This window comes from Aulonocara stuartgranti, assembly GCF_965226115.1.
Source record: "Aulonocara stuartgranti genome assembly, chromosome: 20".
NCBI lineage: Eukaryota > Metazoa > Chordata > Actinopteri > Cichliformes > Cichlidae > Aulonocara > Aulonocara stuartgranti.
In genome coordinates, this window is record NC_138956.1 from 27,298,950 (window position 1) to 27,318,895 (window position 19,946).

Sequence of the window (19,946 nt, forward strand, 5' to 3'; positions counted from 1 at the left end):
GTATTATTAACTGCAATAGCCGGTCGCATGACAGCCACGGGAAGCCGACGGTAAAGAGATCGGTTTTTATCGGATTACGTCGTGGAAGAGAAATTGTTTAACCCTTGTATGGTGTTCGGGTCTGTGAGACCCGTTTTCAGTTTTTTTCAAAAGAAAAATTAAACAATTAATTATTTTTTCAACCTGAAATTCATTGGCTTTGGCTTATTTTCTGTGAAGAACATAAATCTGGACTAATTTTCAATGACCTCATACTGTACCTCCCCCCACGCATTTACATTACATACAAGGTGTTCGGGTCCACTGGACCCAGGTCTAATAAAAGTGTTGAAAGTGCAGGTCCTGTGTTCCCACACTCTGTCCTCCTCCTTTCTGGTGCTGCTGATAGTGTTTTCTTCCCCTCCTGCTCCCGCACAAAGTTGCAACATTGTTGAAAATTCAACTATCAACACCGTCTGCTCTGACATTCCCACACATTTTACCCTCTTTCTTGAGGGATCCAAATTTTATTTTCTCATACCCTGTCCCACCTGCAAATTAGGGGCATAATACTATAAATAAGACTTTGCCAGTGTGGTTCTTTATCACAACTGATCAAGATGGCAAAAGATTATCTGCTGCGAGGGCCATCCAATTGATTTTGGAAAAGAGAGAGGCTTCGGATGATGATGTTGACAAAGAGGTTTCAGAATATTTCACATTTCTGAAAATTCAGAGTCTGACAGTGACTTTGAAGAAGAGGACGAGGTTGATCACCATTTAGTAACAAAACGAAGACGAGCACCCCATCTGCAGCCAGCTCCAGGACCAGAACAAGCCCACCAGACAGCAAGTGAAGAAATATGGATGTCAATAACTGGTGAAATTGAATGGTCTTCTTGCCCAAGAAATGAGCCACCCTGCAGAGCTGTTACTGTGATAAGCCAGGGCCAACACGGCTGACAGTTACTCATGTGCAGGACATCAAGTCTTCATTTGAGCTTTTCATCCCAGATCCCATCCAGAAAATTATTCTGGATTGCAGTAATCTAGAAGGAAGGTGTTTTTTTGGAGAGAGGTGGAAGGAGATGGACCAAATTCATCTAAGAACCCCAAAGGCCTACTTTGGGGTTCTTATCCTTGCAGGAGTTTTCAGGTCCAAAGGGGAATCCACCGAATCCCTGTGGGATTCAGAAACCGGCACGAACCTTTCCGTGCATCAATGTCTCTGGAAAACTTCCACAAAATTTCCAGGATTATCTGTTTTTAACCGAGACGACAGACCAGCTCGACGGCAGAGAGACAAGCTAGCTGCCATCAGGACAGTGTGGGATAAGTGTGTGCATCACCTCTCCCTGTTTTACAAACCTGGGCCTAATGTCACCATTGATGAGCAGCTGATCCCATTTAGTTGTGAAACATATTGCTTCACGTGTAAATGTGTTGTGTCTTTCCACTCACTCCACTTGATTATAACTGATTTATTTTTTTTATAACATTTTATAAAAAGAAACAAAAAACGAGAAGCACATTAATTCATAAATGTGATCTAACAAAGGTAAAGGGAAAAAAATAACCATGTTTGCTGTTCATATGGCTTGTAATTGGGATGAAGTAAACATCTGTTGAGTAATTTAACATAAAATTGTTTGATAGAGTTAATTTGGAAAGCCAAAACTCTGGCGGGTCCACCAGACCCATGAACACTGGCTGAGTAACAAAACTATGAACACCACACAAGGGTTAAGCCATGTTTCCGAAGTAACAAAGAGCCGACGGATGGCCTGGATTGCAGAGCAAATATAACGTTTCAGAACACTCCAGCTCACATGTTAGTCTGCTCCAAGCATTTCCACAAAGGTACGTCTTCTGTTGTAGTTGTGATTGTGTAATTTATCTTAATATAATTGTTGATGTAGGTTACAAAGAAGTCTTATATTGATTTGAACTGAATTTGTTGCGCTATGCTGCTTTGTTCACTGTGGCTTTGCGGGCTAATGTTTGTTGTGTTTTGTAGGAAAACCAGCCTACAAAATGCTGGAATGCGATCCACCCTCTGTCAACCGGGGTCATACCGATTGGAAAGCTGCTACCACAGCGGGATTTGATCGGTTAAGACAGAGAGCGATATCAAAACAGCCACGAAGCGTCCCGCATATATGTGCCCAAGTGTTGTATTGAAGCAATCAAGTGATGAATAACGATTTTCCAGTATGTTGTTTTGCAATAGTTTTGTTTTTGTTTTTTTACCGAAGCAGCTAATAAAGCATAATGGAATACAATTTTGCCTCTTTCTTGTAAGATTCTATAATAGAATGAAACAATAATGCCAGTTATAAATAAAAACAATAAATTGAATGAATTACGAAACACTCATTTTATTTATATTAGATCTGAAAATGTTGTGTAATACTACAACCTGAAAAGATGTTGGCCTGTACAGGAGATAAAGGGGAAAAAAACAGCAGCTGTTAAATGGAATAGTCCAAATCACAAAAGTAAACTGGACCTGGGCTTGTTGCAGGGATCTGAAGTTACTAAACATATTGTGAGTGTATGCACTCACACTTAGGACCATATAATAATAAATAGGTGCGTGATGAAAGTTGGGCACCACGCTAACGTCCTTACTCCACTCTGTATGCTCGTATGGGTCTGACCATTTCACTCCTTTGATTTTTTTCCTCGTCCTTTTTTTGCCATTTCGTCAAGTCTGTCTTTGTTTGGACCTGCCGTGTTCTCCGTCGTTTTGTACATAACTGTTTTTGGGGCGAATAAAATGCAAGTAGGGATTAAAACCGCAGAATTAATGATTACCGATGCTGGAAATACTAGCGCTTGATGCAGTGTTTTTTTAAAATTTCTGCCACAGGTACCCACAAAACAATGCGCGAAAGTTACGTGGTCTGTCAATCTCTATATAGTTTTACTGGTCTGGCCCGCTTAAACTCAAAGTCTGACATTCCTGTTTAAAGCAACTAAAGAGTGAATTAAGGGCAACACACAGATCAAATGACTCATTTCCACAGAAAAAAAGCGGTAGAAAATTTTATTTGTTTTACATTATACCGTCATGACAAGCTGCACCATCTATCTTCACATGATTAATCCAGCATTTCATATAAAAAGCACATTCACACAAACTGTATGCACACCTAACTACAATCTCACGTGGACACGACAATAGCATGATTCCTTTTAAAACAATCTGTACACAGGTCTCTTCCTCTAGTAAAAATTTATAATCCTGCTCAGAGAAACCATTATCAAGTGATTCACAGCGGGGAAACAAAAACATTTACAGTACATTTCACAGGTAAACACAACTGTAGTCGTGCCTACTTAGACTTCCTTCTCTTGGCCTGCGTGGGGCTCGCTCCAGCTTCTGTCAAAGAGAAGACATGCATTTGTGTCGGGGAAATGGTAGCAGGCACAGCTTGGATATAGTGATTGATACGGTGTCTTTTTTAATTACCTTTCACAGCAGCACTGGTTGCAGGCCTGGCCGATCTCTTCCTAAGGCTGCTGTCTGCTACTGGCTCCTCCTCCACCTCTTTCTCAGCCCGGGAGCTGCGCCTGCTTGGCCCTTTGGGCTTCTCCACAGCAGCTCTGGGAGAACAAGATAGAAAAGGGGAAAAAATGGAAAAGAAAAGGAGACAACACAAGAAAGTGTTACCAAACAGACAACGGTGTGAGTTAACTCTGCTCTAGTCAGAGAAAGATATAATACCAATCAGGACTCTGCTGTTTTTCCTCGTCTACCACAGATACTGTCCATCTTCATCCCGACAGCATCCACTACGCTGACATGATCACTGCTTGTGTCTTTTCAGCACAAACGTGTTAAAATACATACCTTGAGACTAAGTTGATGGGCGCCTTTCTTTTCTTTGCCCATCTGTGATAGAAGTGGAAAAACAGCGGTAAACTATACACTGTGCTGAACAAAACATGGCTTCACTTCCCCCCACCACAACACGACAATCCCCAGGAAAAGAAACATGGCCATAAAGGTCAGTGGGAGAGCTGCAACTTGTTCTGTGATGGGCTGCTCATTGTTCAACCTTTTGACATGCATTAATATAATTATATTGTTGCATGCTTATCATACGTACCCATTGCTGGGGCCATATGGCTCATTGATTTCACCATGTATCCCTCCGTGGCCAAGCAAATGAACTCCCTGAGTTTCAGTGAAGCTTGAAATGTCTAAGCATTTCTTCTTCAAAAGCATCAATCTTAAGATTAGGCCAGCTTTTTCAAAGATCAGCAGTAAGGGACACCTTAAAAACCCTAGCCCGTGACACATTACACAGCAATTAACAAACCATAACAAAGAACATGATCTTACCCCTGTTCAGAACCGGTCGAAGCCTCTTCACCTGAACAAAACAAAAACAGGAATTATTCACGTGCAATTTAAATTCCAATTGCTTATATTCTATTTTAGAGAGAAGTATTTTAACAGCTCAAAAACAAGGATGACAACACTAACCGGTCTTCTCGGTAGCAGTAGGTTCCTGTGACTGTGGAGCTTCTTGTTGAATAGGTGCTGGGAGGTGAAAGAATAAAACAGTTCAATTGACATATCTAAATAAATAACACATTAAAATACACACCACTAACTGTTCACATATGGGCACATATGATATAGCTATGTAATTGTATATAGGGAGCTAAGCAGTGGATTCTTCCCACTATGGGAATCAGTTGCCAGAATATTTGCACAGAGAAACAGCCTTTTTCTATCGAAAAAGACATAAACATTAAACAATACTTCATACATAAGCTAGCATTATACACGTTTTTTGTAACATACAATAAGTGGACCTAAGCACAAGACTGACATGTAGTGCATTAAGGTGCTCATCAGCTTCAAAAATTAATGTAGCTCACGGCTGCACGTTTACCTGCTGTGGTCTGAGTGGTTTCAGCAGCTGCTCCAGCTGTTGGGATGGAGGGCTCCACAGCTGTTGCAGGGTCAGACTGGCCTGCTGGAACTCCGCTTGGGTTAGCAGCTGGAGAGGATGTGGTCTGGGAACCCTCGCGAACAGGTCCAGGTGTGGCAAGGGTTGGAATAATGGACGGTACTGGACTTTGCACAAGAGGAACTGTGGAGAGCACAGCTGAAGAAGAAACACCAGTGGGAGTACCAACTACAGCCACAACAGGAGCTTGAGATGTTACAGCTTGCATTGGGGTTGAGACTGAAGCTGGTGCATGTGCTTGAGTCTGGCTTATAATCTGAGTAGGAGCAGTGACTTGACCAGGAACTGGGACTGGAGATGAAACTGCAGATATAGCAAGGGTGTTTTGGGAAACAGCAGTAGTATGGGGGGCTTGTGCTTCAATCTGAATGGCTGGACTAGCAGGAGGATGAAAGACCTGTGGTGGCACAGCCCCTGTGTGCCCCTGTGCAGGCCTTTCCACAGGACTTTGCTGGGAGTCCGCTGTAACAGAAACAGCTACAGCAACCTGTGCAGGCTTACTTCTTAACTGGGCAGTTGGAGATGAAGAAACAGGGCTTTTCCGGACGGTGTTAACAGCCCCAGGACTAGAGCAGGGAAGAGGAGAAGCCAGAGGTGGCTGAAAGGGAGATGCTGAAGGGTTGGGATGAGGAGATGGCTGTGGAACTGGGTGAGATTTTGGAGTAGAAATAGCCTCACCGGGGCTTTCTGTTTTGTTAGCTGCTGGGTTACTTTGAAGACCTAGGGGAGGTGCTGGGGCCGGTGATGACATACTAGTGGCAATCTGAAGCTGTCCAACAGCATTTCTAGTGGGCTGACTGCTGGTCATGTTAGTCCCTGAGGACTGGGTAGAGCTTGGAGCAGCAGAAAGCTGGATATTTGCATTTGACACTTGGATAGACCCCACCATGGTGACTGACTGAGATACCACTGTAGTATTGGGAGCCACAGATGAACTTGGGACCTGGAAAATTGGGTTGATAAATACAGGGGTGGTTGTGATGAACTGAGGAGGTCGGGATGCTGAGCTCTGCTGCCGGATGTCCTGAGGTCTAATGTTCCTGTGAGGGACAGCCACCATAGTTGAAACCATAGATGTGGGCGGCTGTGAAGCAGGGGCAGAAGTGATAGGGTTTGAGGCCACAAACACAGTGATCTGGTTGGGGGAAATGGTGCTAGAAGAGGCAGGGATCTGTATGACTGAGTGTACACTTGTCACAGTTTTAGGACTAGGGCTTGGTTTAGTAGCCGAACCAATTGGGTTTACAGCAGAGCTAGAGTTCGAACTACTACTAACTGTGGACGCAGAACTAATCTGACTGGAAGCAATTGTACTGGGGTTTACACTTGTGGTGGCATTAGTGTTGGTACTGACTGTGTGTGTAGGTGTTGCATTTACATTTGAACTAGGAATGACACCAAGACTGGAAACTGGGTTTTGATTAAGGCTGGGAGTGCTATTGGAGTTCATGCTATTGGGAGGATGTGAACCAGGAACTGAAACAGGCAGTAAGTTAGGACTGCTGGTAGGGACTGGGACAGCAGGTTTGAGTTTAGCTTCGGTTTCTGCAGTATTAGCAACAGACACTGCCACATCTGTGCTTTGGGAATTACTGTGAAGTGGTCTTTCTGGATCAAAAGCAGACTTAGGACTGTCCTTTCCCATTACATCCCTAACAGTACTACTCTGTACGGTTCTCAGGGACATATTTGGAACACCTGTGTTATCCAGTAACTGGTTTAGGGAAGTCGGGGCTGCTCTGATAGCAGGTGAGACCTCGGACTCCTGTACAGGCGCTGAATGCGTCAGCTGCCTATCAACAGTGCAAGCCTGCAGTTCCAAGTCAGTTTTAGGCTGCTGAGGTGCAGGCAGACGAGGGCTAGTCATTCTGGGTGCTGATAACTCCCTTAAAGGCTGTGGCTGTGACTGAGACTGTGGTATCTGTCGCTGCTCTGCTGTTATCATTCCCTGACTATCCCTGACTCCATCAGCAGGGTTACCTTGAATTCCATGAAGGTTGCTCTGGGTCTGCTGCGCCTCCATGGAACCGGTCACTTGTGAAGCCATAGATACTGGACTTGGAGGTACTGAGGTAGGGCTTAGCATCATTGTTTGCCCCTGAGGACTGACCAACTGCTGCTGGTGTGGAGGGCCAGTGACAGCCATTTTTGCCCCTTTCTGTCTTCCTGGACTCGGGGTGGCTGACTTACGACTAGAGGCTGGGCTTGACCTCCTACTATTGCTGGGACTTGCCCTCTTACCCTGCACTCCAGCTGGTTTGTCCTGTTTAGCACCTACCATCCCAGTACCAGAACCAGCAGAAAATGCCTGCTGATTGTTGTTAGTGTTATTTCCACCAGCACTGCCATTGTTGTTTCCTGGTAAAGTTAGGTTAGGAGGTGCCTGTCCAATGGCTTTCAGAGTTGTTGGATTAAGACCTTGCTGATCAAATCCCCTGTTTAGGTTTGGCTGCCTTGGAGGCAAAGGAATGTTAATTTTGGGAGGAAAAAGCCCTGCAATAGAGGCATTTAGCCTCTCGGGTGAAAGGTTAATTTCTGAGGGTTCAGTACTGGGTGGACGATTGGTTGGGGTGAGGGGATGGTGGTATGGTCTGGGGCTGGCTCTGTTGGGGGTTTTAGGTCTTGAACTCTGTGAGGTTGTGGGGACATTGGGGAAATGAAGACCAGGCATGGGACCTCCTTGTTGAGGTTGAGTGGGTAACTGCTGCTGAGGACTAGCTCCAGTATGCTGGGGCATTTGCGCTGAACCAGGGACTTGCTTCATCATGTGAGTGTTGGAGGCCTGATTGCCCACAATCTGTTGAGTGCCATTTCCTGGTTGTCCCCCCATTTCTGGGCCACCAGGTCTGTCCTGCTTTGAGTGGGCACCTGAAGGGGCTTCTTCAGATCCAGTTCCTTGGGGAGCCTGTCCTGCATCAGAATGGGACATTCGTCGTGCAGCCCCTGCAAGCTAAAAAGTAGAGAGGAAAAACAAAGGCAAATTGTTCATATTACATCTTTGCACTCCAAACTTAAATGCTAAAAAAAAAAAATAGATGAGAATTTCAGCACTATGTTAATGTATGTCCCAACAGGGCCCTCACCTGTGGGTTCACTATCAGGGGCATTCCTCTGGCTTTGTCAGGTGATGGTGGCACCCCTCCAGGTCCTTGAAGGCTGATCATCACAGGCATGTTGCCTTGCTGTGAGACAGGATGTCTTTGCACCTCAGTTTGATTGCCCATTCCTCGGGGAGGTAGCTGCCCTCCTGGAGGGATGGGCATACGATTCTTCGCCTGCTCCTGCTGCATCTTCAGCATCATCATCATCTGCTGTTGTTGCTAGAAAGAAACATGAGGCTCACTGCTAAGTATGAACTGACATATTGTTATGCTAATACCAAAAATTATCACCAATGTACATAACTTTATTACCTGCTGTTGCAGGTGTGGTTGCTGTTGTGGTTGCTGCTGTAGCTGATGAGGGTGCATTTGGGGCTGGCCTTGACCTGTAGTCTGCTGTCCTGTCATTCCCTGCTGTCCTTGTGCATTCTGGAGACCTTGTATCTGTTGCATGTGTTGCATCTGCTGCTGCTGCAACTGTTGCTGCTGCTGCAACTGTTGCTGCTGTTGCTGTAACTGTTGCTGCTGCTGCAACTGTTGCTGCTGTTGCTGTATTTGCTGTTGCATTTGCTGCTGCTGATGCTGCATTTGTTGTTGCTGCATCTGCTGTTGTTGTATGTGCTGCATCTGTTGTTGTTGTTGCTGTGATGGTGGTTGTTGTTGCTGCTGCTGCATCTGCTGTTGTTGTTGCTGTGATGGTGGTTGTTGTTGCTGCTGCTGCTGTTGTTGTTGCTGCGATGGTGGTTGTTGTTGTTGCTGCTGCATAAATTGCATGGGTACTTGCTGCAATACTCTTTGATCTCCAGGCTGGCCAGGAAAGCCTAAGTAAAAGCATAAAAAGATTCACAAACAAACAAACATATATACATACATATATATATACATATATATACATACATATACATACATACATATACATACATACACATATATATATATATATATACATACATATACATACATACATATATACATACATACATACATATATATATACATACATACATACATACACACACACACACACACACACACATATACATATATATATATATATATATATATATATATATATATATATATATATATATATATACATACATATACATATACATACATATACATATATATATACATACATATACATATATATATATATATATATATATATATATATATATATATATATATATATTTTTTTTTTTTAAAGATGCAGTAAAAAAGTTTACTGCAAATAAATAAAGTTAGGGTATTTACCCTGGACTGAATGCAACTTAAATGTGCACAAAATAACTAGAAATGTATGTTGCTATTTACCTCCAGGCCTGTTAGCAAATTCAGGGTGTTTCTGGCCTGCGTTGTCTAAGCCCATACCATGTTCACCACCAAGATTTGGCAGTTCAGCATCCTCCATGCCAGCAGCCACTTCAAGACTACTAAGAAGAGAAAGAAATTGTTGAACAATTAGACAATTAACCAATGAGTGATGAAAATAAATTGCATCCCATGGCAAAAACTGTTACAAGTACAAATTATTACCCAAGTCCCTCTACTTGCTGTTGACCTTCTCCCTCTTTGGGCTTCTTCTTGCGTGCTGGCTTCTTCTTTTTGGGTTTGGCTGGATTTCCCCCACCTGCTCCTTGTTTTCCTCCTGGTCCAAATTGGCTGGCTGAAATATCACTCTGCAGCAGATTGACCAGCAGTGGGCTAGTCAGTGTAACATCTTTGCTAACAGGAAAGCCACCTGGCTGTCCACAAGGTCCTGCAATCTGCATCTGACCTGGAAACTGTGAGTTGAAATTCATGCCATGACCTGGAAAGTGCCCATTTCCCATCTGCATGTGCTGGGGGCCTCCCATCATGCTTTGCTGTTGCTGTGCCTGCATATCAGGAACCATTTGTTGTACTCCCAAATCTCCTGTCCCACTGTTTGGATCCCCCATGGCATGTGGATGTTGCTGAGCTGCCTGTTGTTGTTGTTGCTGCTGCTGCTGTTGCATCATGGCTTGTTGTTGCTTCTGCTGCTGTTGTAACTGCTGCTGTTGCAACTGTTGTTGAATGAGAGGGTGCCCTGAAGGCAGTCTCATCTGTTGCCCATGCATGCCCATAACTTGATTAGGATTTCCAGCAACAGGAACCTGCTGAGACTGTTGCTGATTCATCTGCTGGTGCTGCTGTTGCTGTTGCAGCTGCTGTTGCAGCTGGTGTTGTTGCATTTGCTGCTGCTGAAGTTGAGCCATTTGTTGTTGTTGCTGTGGAGTCATCTGCTGTGGGCCAACCTGACCCTGGAACTGAGCCATGTTACCTGGTACATTTGGAGAAGGGCCACGCATCATCTGCCCAGGCATAACCCCGGCTGGCATCTTGCCCCCGAAAGCCTGCTTGTTGCCTTGCATCTGGTTGGCAACCATTTGTTCCATCATTGAGTTTTGTTGCTGCTGTTGTTGTTGCTGCTGCTGCTGCAGGAGCATGGCCTGGTGCCCTTGGCCTCCAACCATCTGACCCTGCCCATGCATCACCCCCTGGCCTTGCTGAGGCATCATCTGCTTGGGTGGGGTCATCCCTCCTCTCTGCCCTTGATTGATGGGCCTTGAGAGGACAGTCTGACCTGCACCCTGGCCTTGAACCATCTGGCTGGGGGAGGAGGACACAGGCTGGGCCTGATGCTGGAGGCCCATCATCTGGGTCTGGAGGCCAGGCTGTTGCTGGCCCATACTAGGCCCAGCAGTTGTACCAGGTGCTGAACCTGCCATGCTACTTTGAACACCCATAACATTAGGTGGAGCATGGGGTGGTCCCTGCATTGAGTTTGGTGTAGAGGATGATGGTTGAGCTCCTAATGCAAAATGGGTTGGGGAGGGACATAAAGACAATAACTTAATGGATTTCATGTGAGGTAATCAGCTATTATGCCTTCTGCTAACTGCACACAGAGCCATGCTTTGTTAAATTAGATTATAAAGTGTCCAGAGATAAGTTACTATTAGTCTACTATAAGTCACCTACTATTATGTGAAAGGTGTAGTTAATTTGTTTGACATGAAGTTCACACAAAAACTACCATATCTTTCATCTGAATTGCTGGAGAAGTGAAACATGTCCAAAGGAAGAGTCGATTAAATTTTGGTGTGAATTCTCATCACTTTCTTTAAAGCCCCAGTTGCCGATTCGGTCTGCGACGAATCGGCAACCACTGATTACTAGGGAAAATGTGTTATCGCTTATGCCAACCACCTAGGTTGCTGAGTTGCTACGGGCTTGCTGATGGGTCTCTAGGCCTGCTTGACAAAATGGAGCACTGGCTTTTTGCAGAGTTAAGATCGTGCTCTTATTCAATGTGTCAGTCTTATGCATGTTGCACTGACACTGACAAATACATTCTCATCTTTATCAGAAACGGCACAGGTGGATCCATAGCATAAATAATTTAAAATACATTACTCTAATATTTTAATGAAAAACTTGATAAAAAAAAAAGCCAAATTGTGACTTGGTCTTAACAAGGGTAAACAGAATACATTACTCTTAACAAAAAGGAAAATAGATTAAGCTACTTACTGATGCCATTTTTTTAATGAACCCTTTTATTTTAGTACAAATGGCACTGTATGGCCTGCCGACCGCTATTAAGTTTGTCAAAATCAAAGTTAAGGCCTATAATGAATTTATTGCTATTTATTATACATTATTGCATTATTATACATTATTAACTATTTTAAGCTGTTTCTCAGTGATCTAATAATGCTAAACTACAAACTCTGCAACTATACGCTCTAACAATACAAATATATTTATTAAATGTAAAAAATTCTGATTGTCTTAACAGTTTAATGGCCAAAAGAAAATAAATAACTATATAAAAGACGCCCATGTATTAGAAAAGCAGATAACTGTGTTGCACCTAAGACATAAATCCCACATGTGTGCAGTGTTGTAGACATTTTACCTGTGTGAGCCATTGCTTGGCTGCTCTGTAGCTGCTGGCCGGGGCCTCCAACAGGGGTTCCTGGAGTGCTAGCACTCACCTGACCTTGAACAAAGTTTGGGGTTGGAAAGCCTATGGGTCGCTTTGGCATACCTGCATATATAAAACATTTTGATATTTTAGACATCTTAGAACCAAATACGTAATGTTTTTCTGATAACCAAAAACGTGTTTTTAGTGTGACAATAAATAATTATGAAGCATCTCACCTGGGTGAACTTGGGCCCCAGGCTGTCCATGCTGGGGCATTCCCATGAATGCCTGTTGCATGTTACCCTGTTGACTGAGGGCTGCCCTTCCTGGTGAACCTATACCCTGGGGGAAGCCCTGTGGAGTTGTAGGTCTCTGAGCCATCATAGGTGGTGTCCCTGGTGAACCCTGCTGAAAAGGAGATGAGGACGAACCAGGGGATTTGGCAGTGAGGTTACCCTGTGGTCCAGTAGTTGGTGGTAGGGGTGGAGGGGGTCTTGGTGGCCCTGCAACACCAGTGGCAGGCTGTTGACCTTTAGGCTGGGGAGCAGCAAACTGACCCATTCCAGCCTGTTGTTGTTGTTGCTGTAATTGTCCCTGTCCCATCGCACCGAATACCTGCCCAGCCTGCTGGCTGCCAACTGGGTAGGGGGGCGGAGGATGACTGGGGGTCTGAACTGTAGCAAGGGAAGGCGGGCGTTGAACCATCTGTGCTTGGGGTGGGGGCTTTCTCCAGGCAGGGCCTCCTTGGGCTGTGGGTGGTTGGAGGACACCAGGAGGCAACTGATTCCAGCCAGAGGGCGCAGCCATCTGGCCTGATTGGTTGAATGGAGGTCTAGGTCCAAGTTGGGAGAGCTGAGCCTGTTGCTGCTGGTGATGCTGATGTTGTAGCTGCTGCAGTGCAGCAGGATTGAGCGGTCTCCCAGCCTGTAGAGCCTGCATGTGATGTGCAGCTTGAGGAGGCATGGGGCCTGAGCCATGGGGACCAGCCTGTTGGTGCTGAAGCTGTTGCTGCTGTTGGACTGACATCATTGGATCCATCGCATCTGTGAGTCAGGAAGGTGCAATTTTTCCTGATACAGTACAGTATAAAATGCAACATATCCTAAAATGCAACATGTAGAGAAATAAGAAACCTGAACCTGTTTGTGAAGGTGGTCTCTGAAGTCGAGGGTGGATCTGTCCACTACTACTTGGTAACATAGTCTGACCTACCATGCCAGGCCCTGGAGGAACCATTGATGGATTAGCCATTCGAACCCCTCCTAGAGGAAATATAAGCATATTTATTCATTATGAAATACAAAAATAAAAATAATACAAAAATGTGTAAATACTTCTTTGAAAACAAAACAAATTCACAATTACTAACAAGACCACATTAGGGATAACAAGAACCAAAAACGAAGTATCCAATACAAATTGTAATTTATTCAAAAAACTAGTAAAAGAAATATTAAACAAATTTTCAAGAACTTCCTATGGCTACTCTGTGTGTTAATTTGAGTAAAGTAATACCTGGACCAGGCTGACCAGGAAAACCAGCATCCATTCTTATCTGACCAGGTGCACCCATTGGTCCATTCACCCTGACTTCTTGTCCTCGATTTGGTCCCATAGCCACATTGATGGCACCTTCCCCTGAACATCAATGGACAGAAACAATAAGTAACTTAATCTGTACAGAAAGTCCTGTTTGCATGCTTTATATTGAAGTGCCATCGACAAAAATGGTCTCATGCATCCTGCTTTGACGTGCAGTGAACCGTGAGGACTGTGCCGTTACCTTCTATCTGGACAGAGAGAATCCCCAGGTCTCTGAGCTGCTGCTGGTTGTTCTGGGCCAACAGACGGAGACGCTCAGCAGCATCCCGAGGAATGTTGAAGGTAACCCGCACACTGTTCCACGGCTCCACATGCTGTGGTTGAAGCCGCTCAGGGCCTAGAGGAGCAATAATTAATGAGGTGGTCTTGCAATTACAGTGCACAGAAGGGAATTTTTTTTCTGGTTATTGGGGGGGAAAGACCAGGACACAAATGGTAACATGTCTGCATTTGCAATCCTTGTAAAACTTGTTTTACAAGACAGAATCAAAGTCAGTGTACCATAGATCGTTAAAGATTCATCACATTAGAATGCCATTTTATATTGTCAAGTGTCAACAGACCCCTAAGAGTCAACATTACAATCAGAAACATGGAAAGATCCAAGTGGATTCTGCTCAAGACTGATATAAATGCAGACATCAGTAGAAACAACTTTCAGTAGCACTTGAAAGTTTGCATTTGCTCATCTATTAATGAGCAGCTTTTTAAAATGCAAATTGTCAAACACAAATAACTTTTTCAAAATAAAAGCATTAAAGGAAATAGAACTAACCCATATCAAGCACGTTTGGTATCCCTCTGAGGATTGTCTCAAGTTTCTGAATGAAGTCTTCATCATCCATATTTCCTTGAAAGGCAACAAAGACTGTAAAATCTTCTCCCTCCCCACTTTTTCCTTCCCCGCCATCGTGGTTCTCAAGTTTCTCTTCTGTTACTGTGCTTTCATGGCAACTGTCAGCATCCTCTCCTGCATCATCCCCAACACCAGAGTCCCTGTCGGATTCATTATCAGCCTCTAGGTATTCCGTCCTCTGGGATGTCTCAGGTGGGGTGCGGTGGTGTGCCATCCTCCCTTCTTAGTAGGAGTGGCGTATGAGCTGTTTTATGCTGCAATCACACATTAGACATAGATTAAGAGTATAATAGGGTAGGCCTGACACAAAGTTTATGTTAAGCCACATGATGCCTGATAGACAGTATACAGCCAATTATTTTATTTTACATTTTACCTATTTTAACTGATATGCGACCTCTGTTGAAACCCAAACCAAACTAACTACACTGGTTCAGAAAAAAGATTAAATACATAAATAATCCCAAATTCATTTTATAATCCAAAATGTCTCAGTTGAAAAAATAAAATAAACTGGACAGCATCAGTGTTTGTGACAAATAACTGAAAATGTGAGTTATAATTGAATTTTTTTAAATATGTATTATATATTAGTATAATATATATGCTTGATGGCTCAGCTGTAGGTGGTAGGCACCAATCTTAAAGGGAAACAAGGTAAGGACACAAAGTTCTATGAAAAAGAGTTGCGTGACCCCTCATTTGTTTATATTTTCTTTGGAAACACTACACAAAAAGGCCCTGGCCTGATGGTAGATTTAAACTCAGGCCCTTCTTGCTGTGAGGTAACAAATGCTAACCGCTGTCACATTGAGCAGTTTCTGAGTGGAGTTTACATGTTCTCCCCACATCTGTGTGAGTTCTTTCTGGGTACTCTGGCTTCCCCCTACAGTCCAAAGACATGCAGTTAGGTTTGGTTAACTAGTAATATGGTAATTCTAAATTGTCCATAGTGTGAATTTGAGTGTGAATGATTGTCTGTCTCTCTGTCTGTCCTGCGACAGACTGGCAACCTATCCAAGGCGTACTCAGTCTGTAGCCCTATCGCAGGTTGGGATAGGCTCCAGAACCCCCAACAACCCTGCTAAGTGGACGAAAATAGAAGGATGGAGCTACACTTGCTTTTATTTTTTTTAAGTGGTCTCCAGCAATAGTTCTCCAGGCTTTCTGAAGGTCTTTCAAAGATTTTCACTGGTCTTTGGCTTTTTCATTCACTGTCCATGACCATTTCAGAAGAATGTGGTTTTATTTGTGAAGTCAATTAACACTGACCTATGAATCATTCAAACATAAAAAGGCACCTAACTAAAGGAATGACCCGTGTTGTGTCTACACATAACAAACAGCAAAGAACCTGTCTAAAATGTATCTTAAGGCACTTTGTTGCAAGCAGCCTGTTGCAAAAACATAATTTGTTCCCAGGAGACATCTTGTTTTGTTTGAGGTGAAACAAAAAAACTGTCCTTAAAAATCTGGGGTACAACAGAAGTGACAGGGCTAAACTGAACTACATATTGCAAAAAAACAGTACCATTCTTAAGGAAAGGGAAAAGAGGAAAAAAGGCAGTGGTATGCCAAATTACGCCTGAAATGGACCAAAAATTAGAGTGATGAACTTACAGATTGATGAACCGAAATTTGAAAGTTCTGCAGGGCTCTAGAGTGCAACCAATTTGGTCGCACATGCGACCTAATTTCTTAATGGTGTGACTAAAAAAAAATTGGGTTAGGCTAGGTTGCACCAGTGCGACCAACCATTCGAGTAAATAAAAAAAAGTCTCTGCATGGTCAGCAACAGACACACATTATGCCCATATCGTGGTCTAAACCAATCAGAGATAGTCAAGGGTGCAGGACCTCTCTGATTGGCCGTGGTCCAGATATTCCTGTAGGCCTACGTGTGTGTGTGTACATTTGAAAGTGCAGGTGGATAGAAAGGGGTAAGTAGCCTAGGCCCGATAGAAGTGGATGTAGCTGTGGGTAATGAGAAAAGATGAAAAGAACGCTTGATAACTTCTTCGTTAAGTTAAGGCCCGATCCGTCCGAAATTCATAGCCAGTGTTCTGACACGGACCCATCATCCTCTCAGGTTATGTCTAATACTGGTCTGGAGACGGCATCAGATAATGAGCCACATACGATCAACTCCGGGCCAGAGCCTACTGAAAGTAAAAGGGGGAAAGTGTATACATTTCGAAGAGAGTGGCTTGACCAGTTTCCCTGATAAGATACAGTAAAGCTAACAACATGATGCACTGCAATGGAGGATAGTCCATAAGCTATCAAGCTGTTCTTTTGTGCTGATCCACCTAAAAAAAAAAAAGTTAGACGCACCAGTGCAACCTGGCAAAAGGCTAGTCTACAGCCCTGTTCTGTGTCAAATGGCAGATAATGTATGGGAGAAGTCAGGAGAGAAAAAAGTATCTACAACCATCTGTCAAACACGGTGGACCACTCTGTCTTGGTTTAGGGCTGCATTGAGGAAAAGCACCGTCAGATTTTGATCCACTATACAATAGCATGGTGGCATGGTTGTTAGCTCTGTTCCATAGACCTATTCCTAAAGGCTACTTAAGGAAATTACTTGCCTAAAAGAAAGCTTGCCTAAGAGTTCAGGCTGTGTTGAAGAATAAACGTGGTCATATCAGATGTTGACTTTCAAGCTTTTTAGAATTGTACAAACTCTGCTTTCACCTCATATACTGTATTTTTCCACATGTTTAACTAAATCTCTGCACCATTTCTCAAGCAAACTGAACAGAAATGAGTAGTGGCTCAAGACAATAGCACAGTACAGCAAAGACCTATAAATTCCCGTCAAGTATGTAAATGGCCATCATTGCAAATCATACGTTAACACACCTGTAATACAATGACGTCACTTTGACCGGTGATGGTGAAGTTATTATCGAAGACATGTCAAATAACAGAAGATTGTTCTGTAAGAGGTACAGTTATTTGAAGTATAGGTTAATTTCCATCACTGCCAATTAAAGTGTTACAACACATAAATTTACTGCCATGAACCGTAACTTGCTTTACATCAACGGCCCAGCCGTGGCACAGGCCTTAGCGCAAACATACCGTAAGCTAACGTAAAGCGATCAAAATCCGCAGGGCGACCACAGATTGCCCATATCCTATGCTGCTATGCATTTTCTTGGCCTCTTGAGCACATTTAATAGCCGAAAGTAACACGGCTTTCACCACACTGTGAAAGACGTCAAAATTAACGTCAAGGCTGTTCCCCCTGGCTTCTCCATAGGCTCCAGTTAGCGATCGTTAGCTACGTTAGCTGGTTAGCACAGAAGGTAATTCAGCATGAATGCATTGAAACGCAATGCATTAGCTTTCCAATTCCCTAAGTTTAGCTAACAACATATGATAAGTAAAATAGGCGTAAGAAAAGCAAAAACCTTACCACATATATTCATCTGAAAATAAGTTGAAGCAGTCGGCATCTGCTTGCTAGATTAGCTAACAAAACATGAATCAAATACAGTGTAAATTTACAGCAAGTTACAACTTCCGGCGATGATTTCCAAAATAAAAACAGAGGAAGTAACAACGTTTTTTTGTAATAAAGGTAACTGAAGTAAATAAAAATAATTTACATCATTCTAAAATTGTAATAATAATAATAAATATTATTATTTTATAATTCGGTTTTGTAAAATACCAGCTGAATAATTTTAAATGGGCATTTTCTGTCAAATAGAGTAGTGGGGTTGTCACTACTTGTTACTACCACATTAGAAAGCACTATGGAATTCTGTCAGTATCACACATTTGCACTTGTATCTTGTAATTTTAATTGGTGCGACTATTTTTTGTTTTGTTTTGGTATTAAAAGATCCCATAATATTAGTAATTAAAAATAGACACTTATTAAAAAGCTCAAAGCAGTAGCTTTGCTTTGAAACAGTTTTTCACAAGCCGTGGTGGTAGAAAAGTTAAAATGTTTAACAAGAGGTCAGTTGGGGATGGTTGTCTCACTGGTCTTAGGGTTGGTTCTCACAGGTATGACAAATCTTTTTGTTTGTTGGTTGGCAGAATGGTTTGTGTTAAGTCATGCACAAATAGCCAGACCAATTTGTTGTCTGAAAAAAATAATCTCACAAATATTGTACCAGTCCAGGGGTGTACATTTGTCATAATTGACCTGGGTAAGTTACAGGGTTGCTAGATCTTTAGAACTTTAAAATACATCTCTTTCCTTACATGTATAACTGAGCATCCATCCAGACTTTCATTCTTCTTCTGACATGTTTACACTGACTTGTTTACTATTGCGTAGATTACCTGTGGTAAAAATCCTGCACAAAAAGATTTTAAAAAGATTCTGGCTGTTTTAATGATATCAGTGATACAAAACTTCAGAATACACTCATGAATGTGGAATCTGTTCTCATTTGTTTTTGTGGCTTTAATAAAGGTTACATTGTCAAAACACTGCAAATTCCTAATTTTAACTGCTCATATGTAGAATAAGTCACAATAATTATCACTGCTTCAAATTCACAGTTTAAATACACAGAACACTAGGTGGTGTTCAAACTTATTGATGGCTCTATCTGAAAGGCAGAAAACCCCCTCACAACATTACACATTCTTTTTTTAATCACAATTTTTATTGAAACCCAATTAATAACTATAGGTACAACCAAACCTGCTATGGGGTTGGTTGTCACAAAGTGTCAGTGCTGGTGATGGTTAATTACGTTTTGTTGCAATTAATTGCAAAAATGAGAAGGACACACATTTTGATTGAACAAAGGAATGGTTACTGAAGGAGTACTGAAAGAGCAGTTTGTGCAAGAGAAAAGCATGTGACAACCAACCCTGGTCTACCAGGGTCTACCTTATTCCTTCAGTTTTTGGTCAAATACAGTACAGTACAGTACAAAAGCCTTGACCCACCCCTCATTTCTTTATACTTTGCTTGGAAAATGTTTGCTTTCATGCATCCATATAACTCTTTGCCACTGATTTTCAGTTCAGGTCTTGCATAATTTGACATCCCTCAGCATTTTCTCCCCATTTCCCTTCTCAATGATTCCTTGATGACACCCTTCCACTAAGATCATTTGCGATCAGGCTTCAGTAGATGTATTAACTGCAGGGATTTTTTTTCTTTTTCCACCCATCCATCCATTCACTTCCGCTCATCCTTTTCAGGGTCGCGGGGGGCGCTGGAGCCTATCCCAGCTGTCATAGGGCGAGAGGCGGGGTACACCCTGGACAGGTTGCCAGTCTGTCGCAGGGCTAACACACAGGGACACAAAATTTTATGCCAATTAAACTTCTATATTTTGCATTTTTCATAGTCATGTAAAGATACAATTAAAAATCCTTTGCTAAGGTTTTTGTTGTTTGAATGATTGAGAGGTCAGTGTCAAATGGTTTAACTGACAAAAACAGATTCCTCAGTTAAACAGATAGGAATGAAAATGAGTGGTAAC

At 42.7% G+C, this 19,946-nt stretch overlaps 1 protein-coding gene across 4 annotated transcripts; it reads right to left on the bottom strand.

Annotated features, from left to right (window-relative positions):
• Positions 1–3,013: 3,013 nt before the first annotated feature.
• Positions 3,014–18,011, bottom strand: ncoa6 (nuclear receptor coactivator 6). Of its 4 annotated transcripts, none has more exons than XM_082517680.1 (17): positions 17,906–18,011; positions 14,404–14,738; positions 13,810–13,965; positions 13,542–13,664; positions 13,166–13,288; positions 12,263–13,069; positions 12,015–12,146; positions 9,608–10,904; positions 9,386–9,501; positions 8,381–8,889; positions 8,051–8,287; positions 4,890–7,917; positions 4,475–4,531; positions 4,331–4,361; positions 3,836–3,877; positions 3,455–3,588; positions 3,014–3,364 (listed from the first exon to the last, which is right to left on the bottom strand). In XM_082517680.1, the coding sequence occupies exons 2-17, from the start codon at positions 14,696–14,698 to the stop codon at positions 3,318–3,320; spliced, it is 7,134 nt and encodes a 2,377-aa protein (XP_082373806.1). In that variant the 5' UTR covers positions 14,699–14,738; positions 17,906–18,011; the 3' UTR covers positions 3,014–3,317. The 4 variants fall into 4 exon arrangements, with proteins under 4 accessions (XP_082373806.1, XP_082373804.1, XP_082373805.1 ...); XM_082517678.1 differs by having other exon boundaries at positions 9,386–9,504; XM_082517679.1 differs by lacking the exon at positions 17,906–18,011 and adding an exon at positions 17,347–17,423 and having other exon boundaries at positions 9,386–9,504.
• Between the last annotated feature and the right edge of the window lie 1,935 nt (positions 18,012–19,946).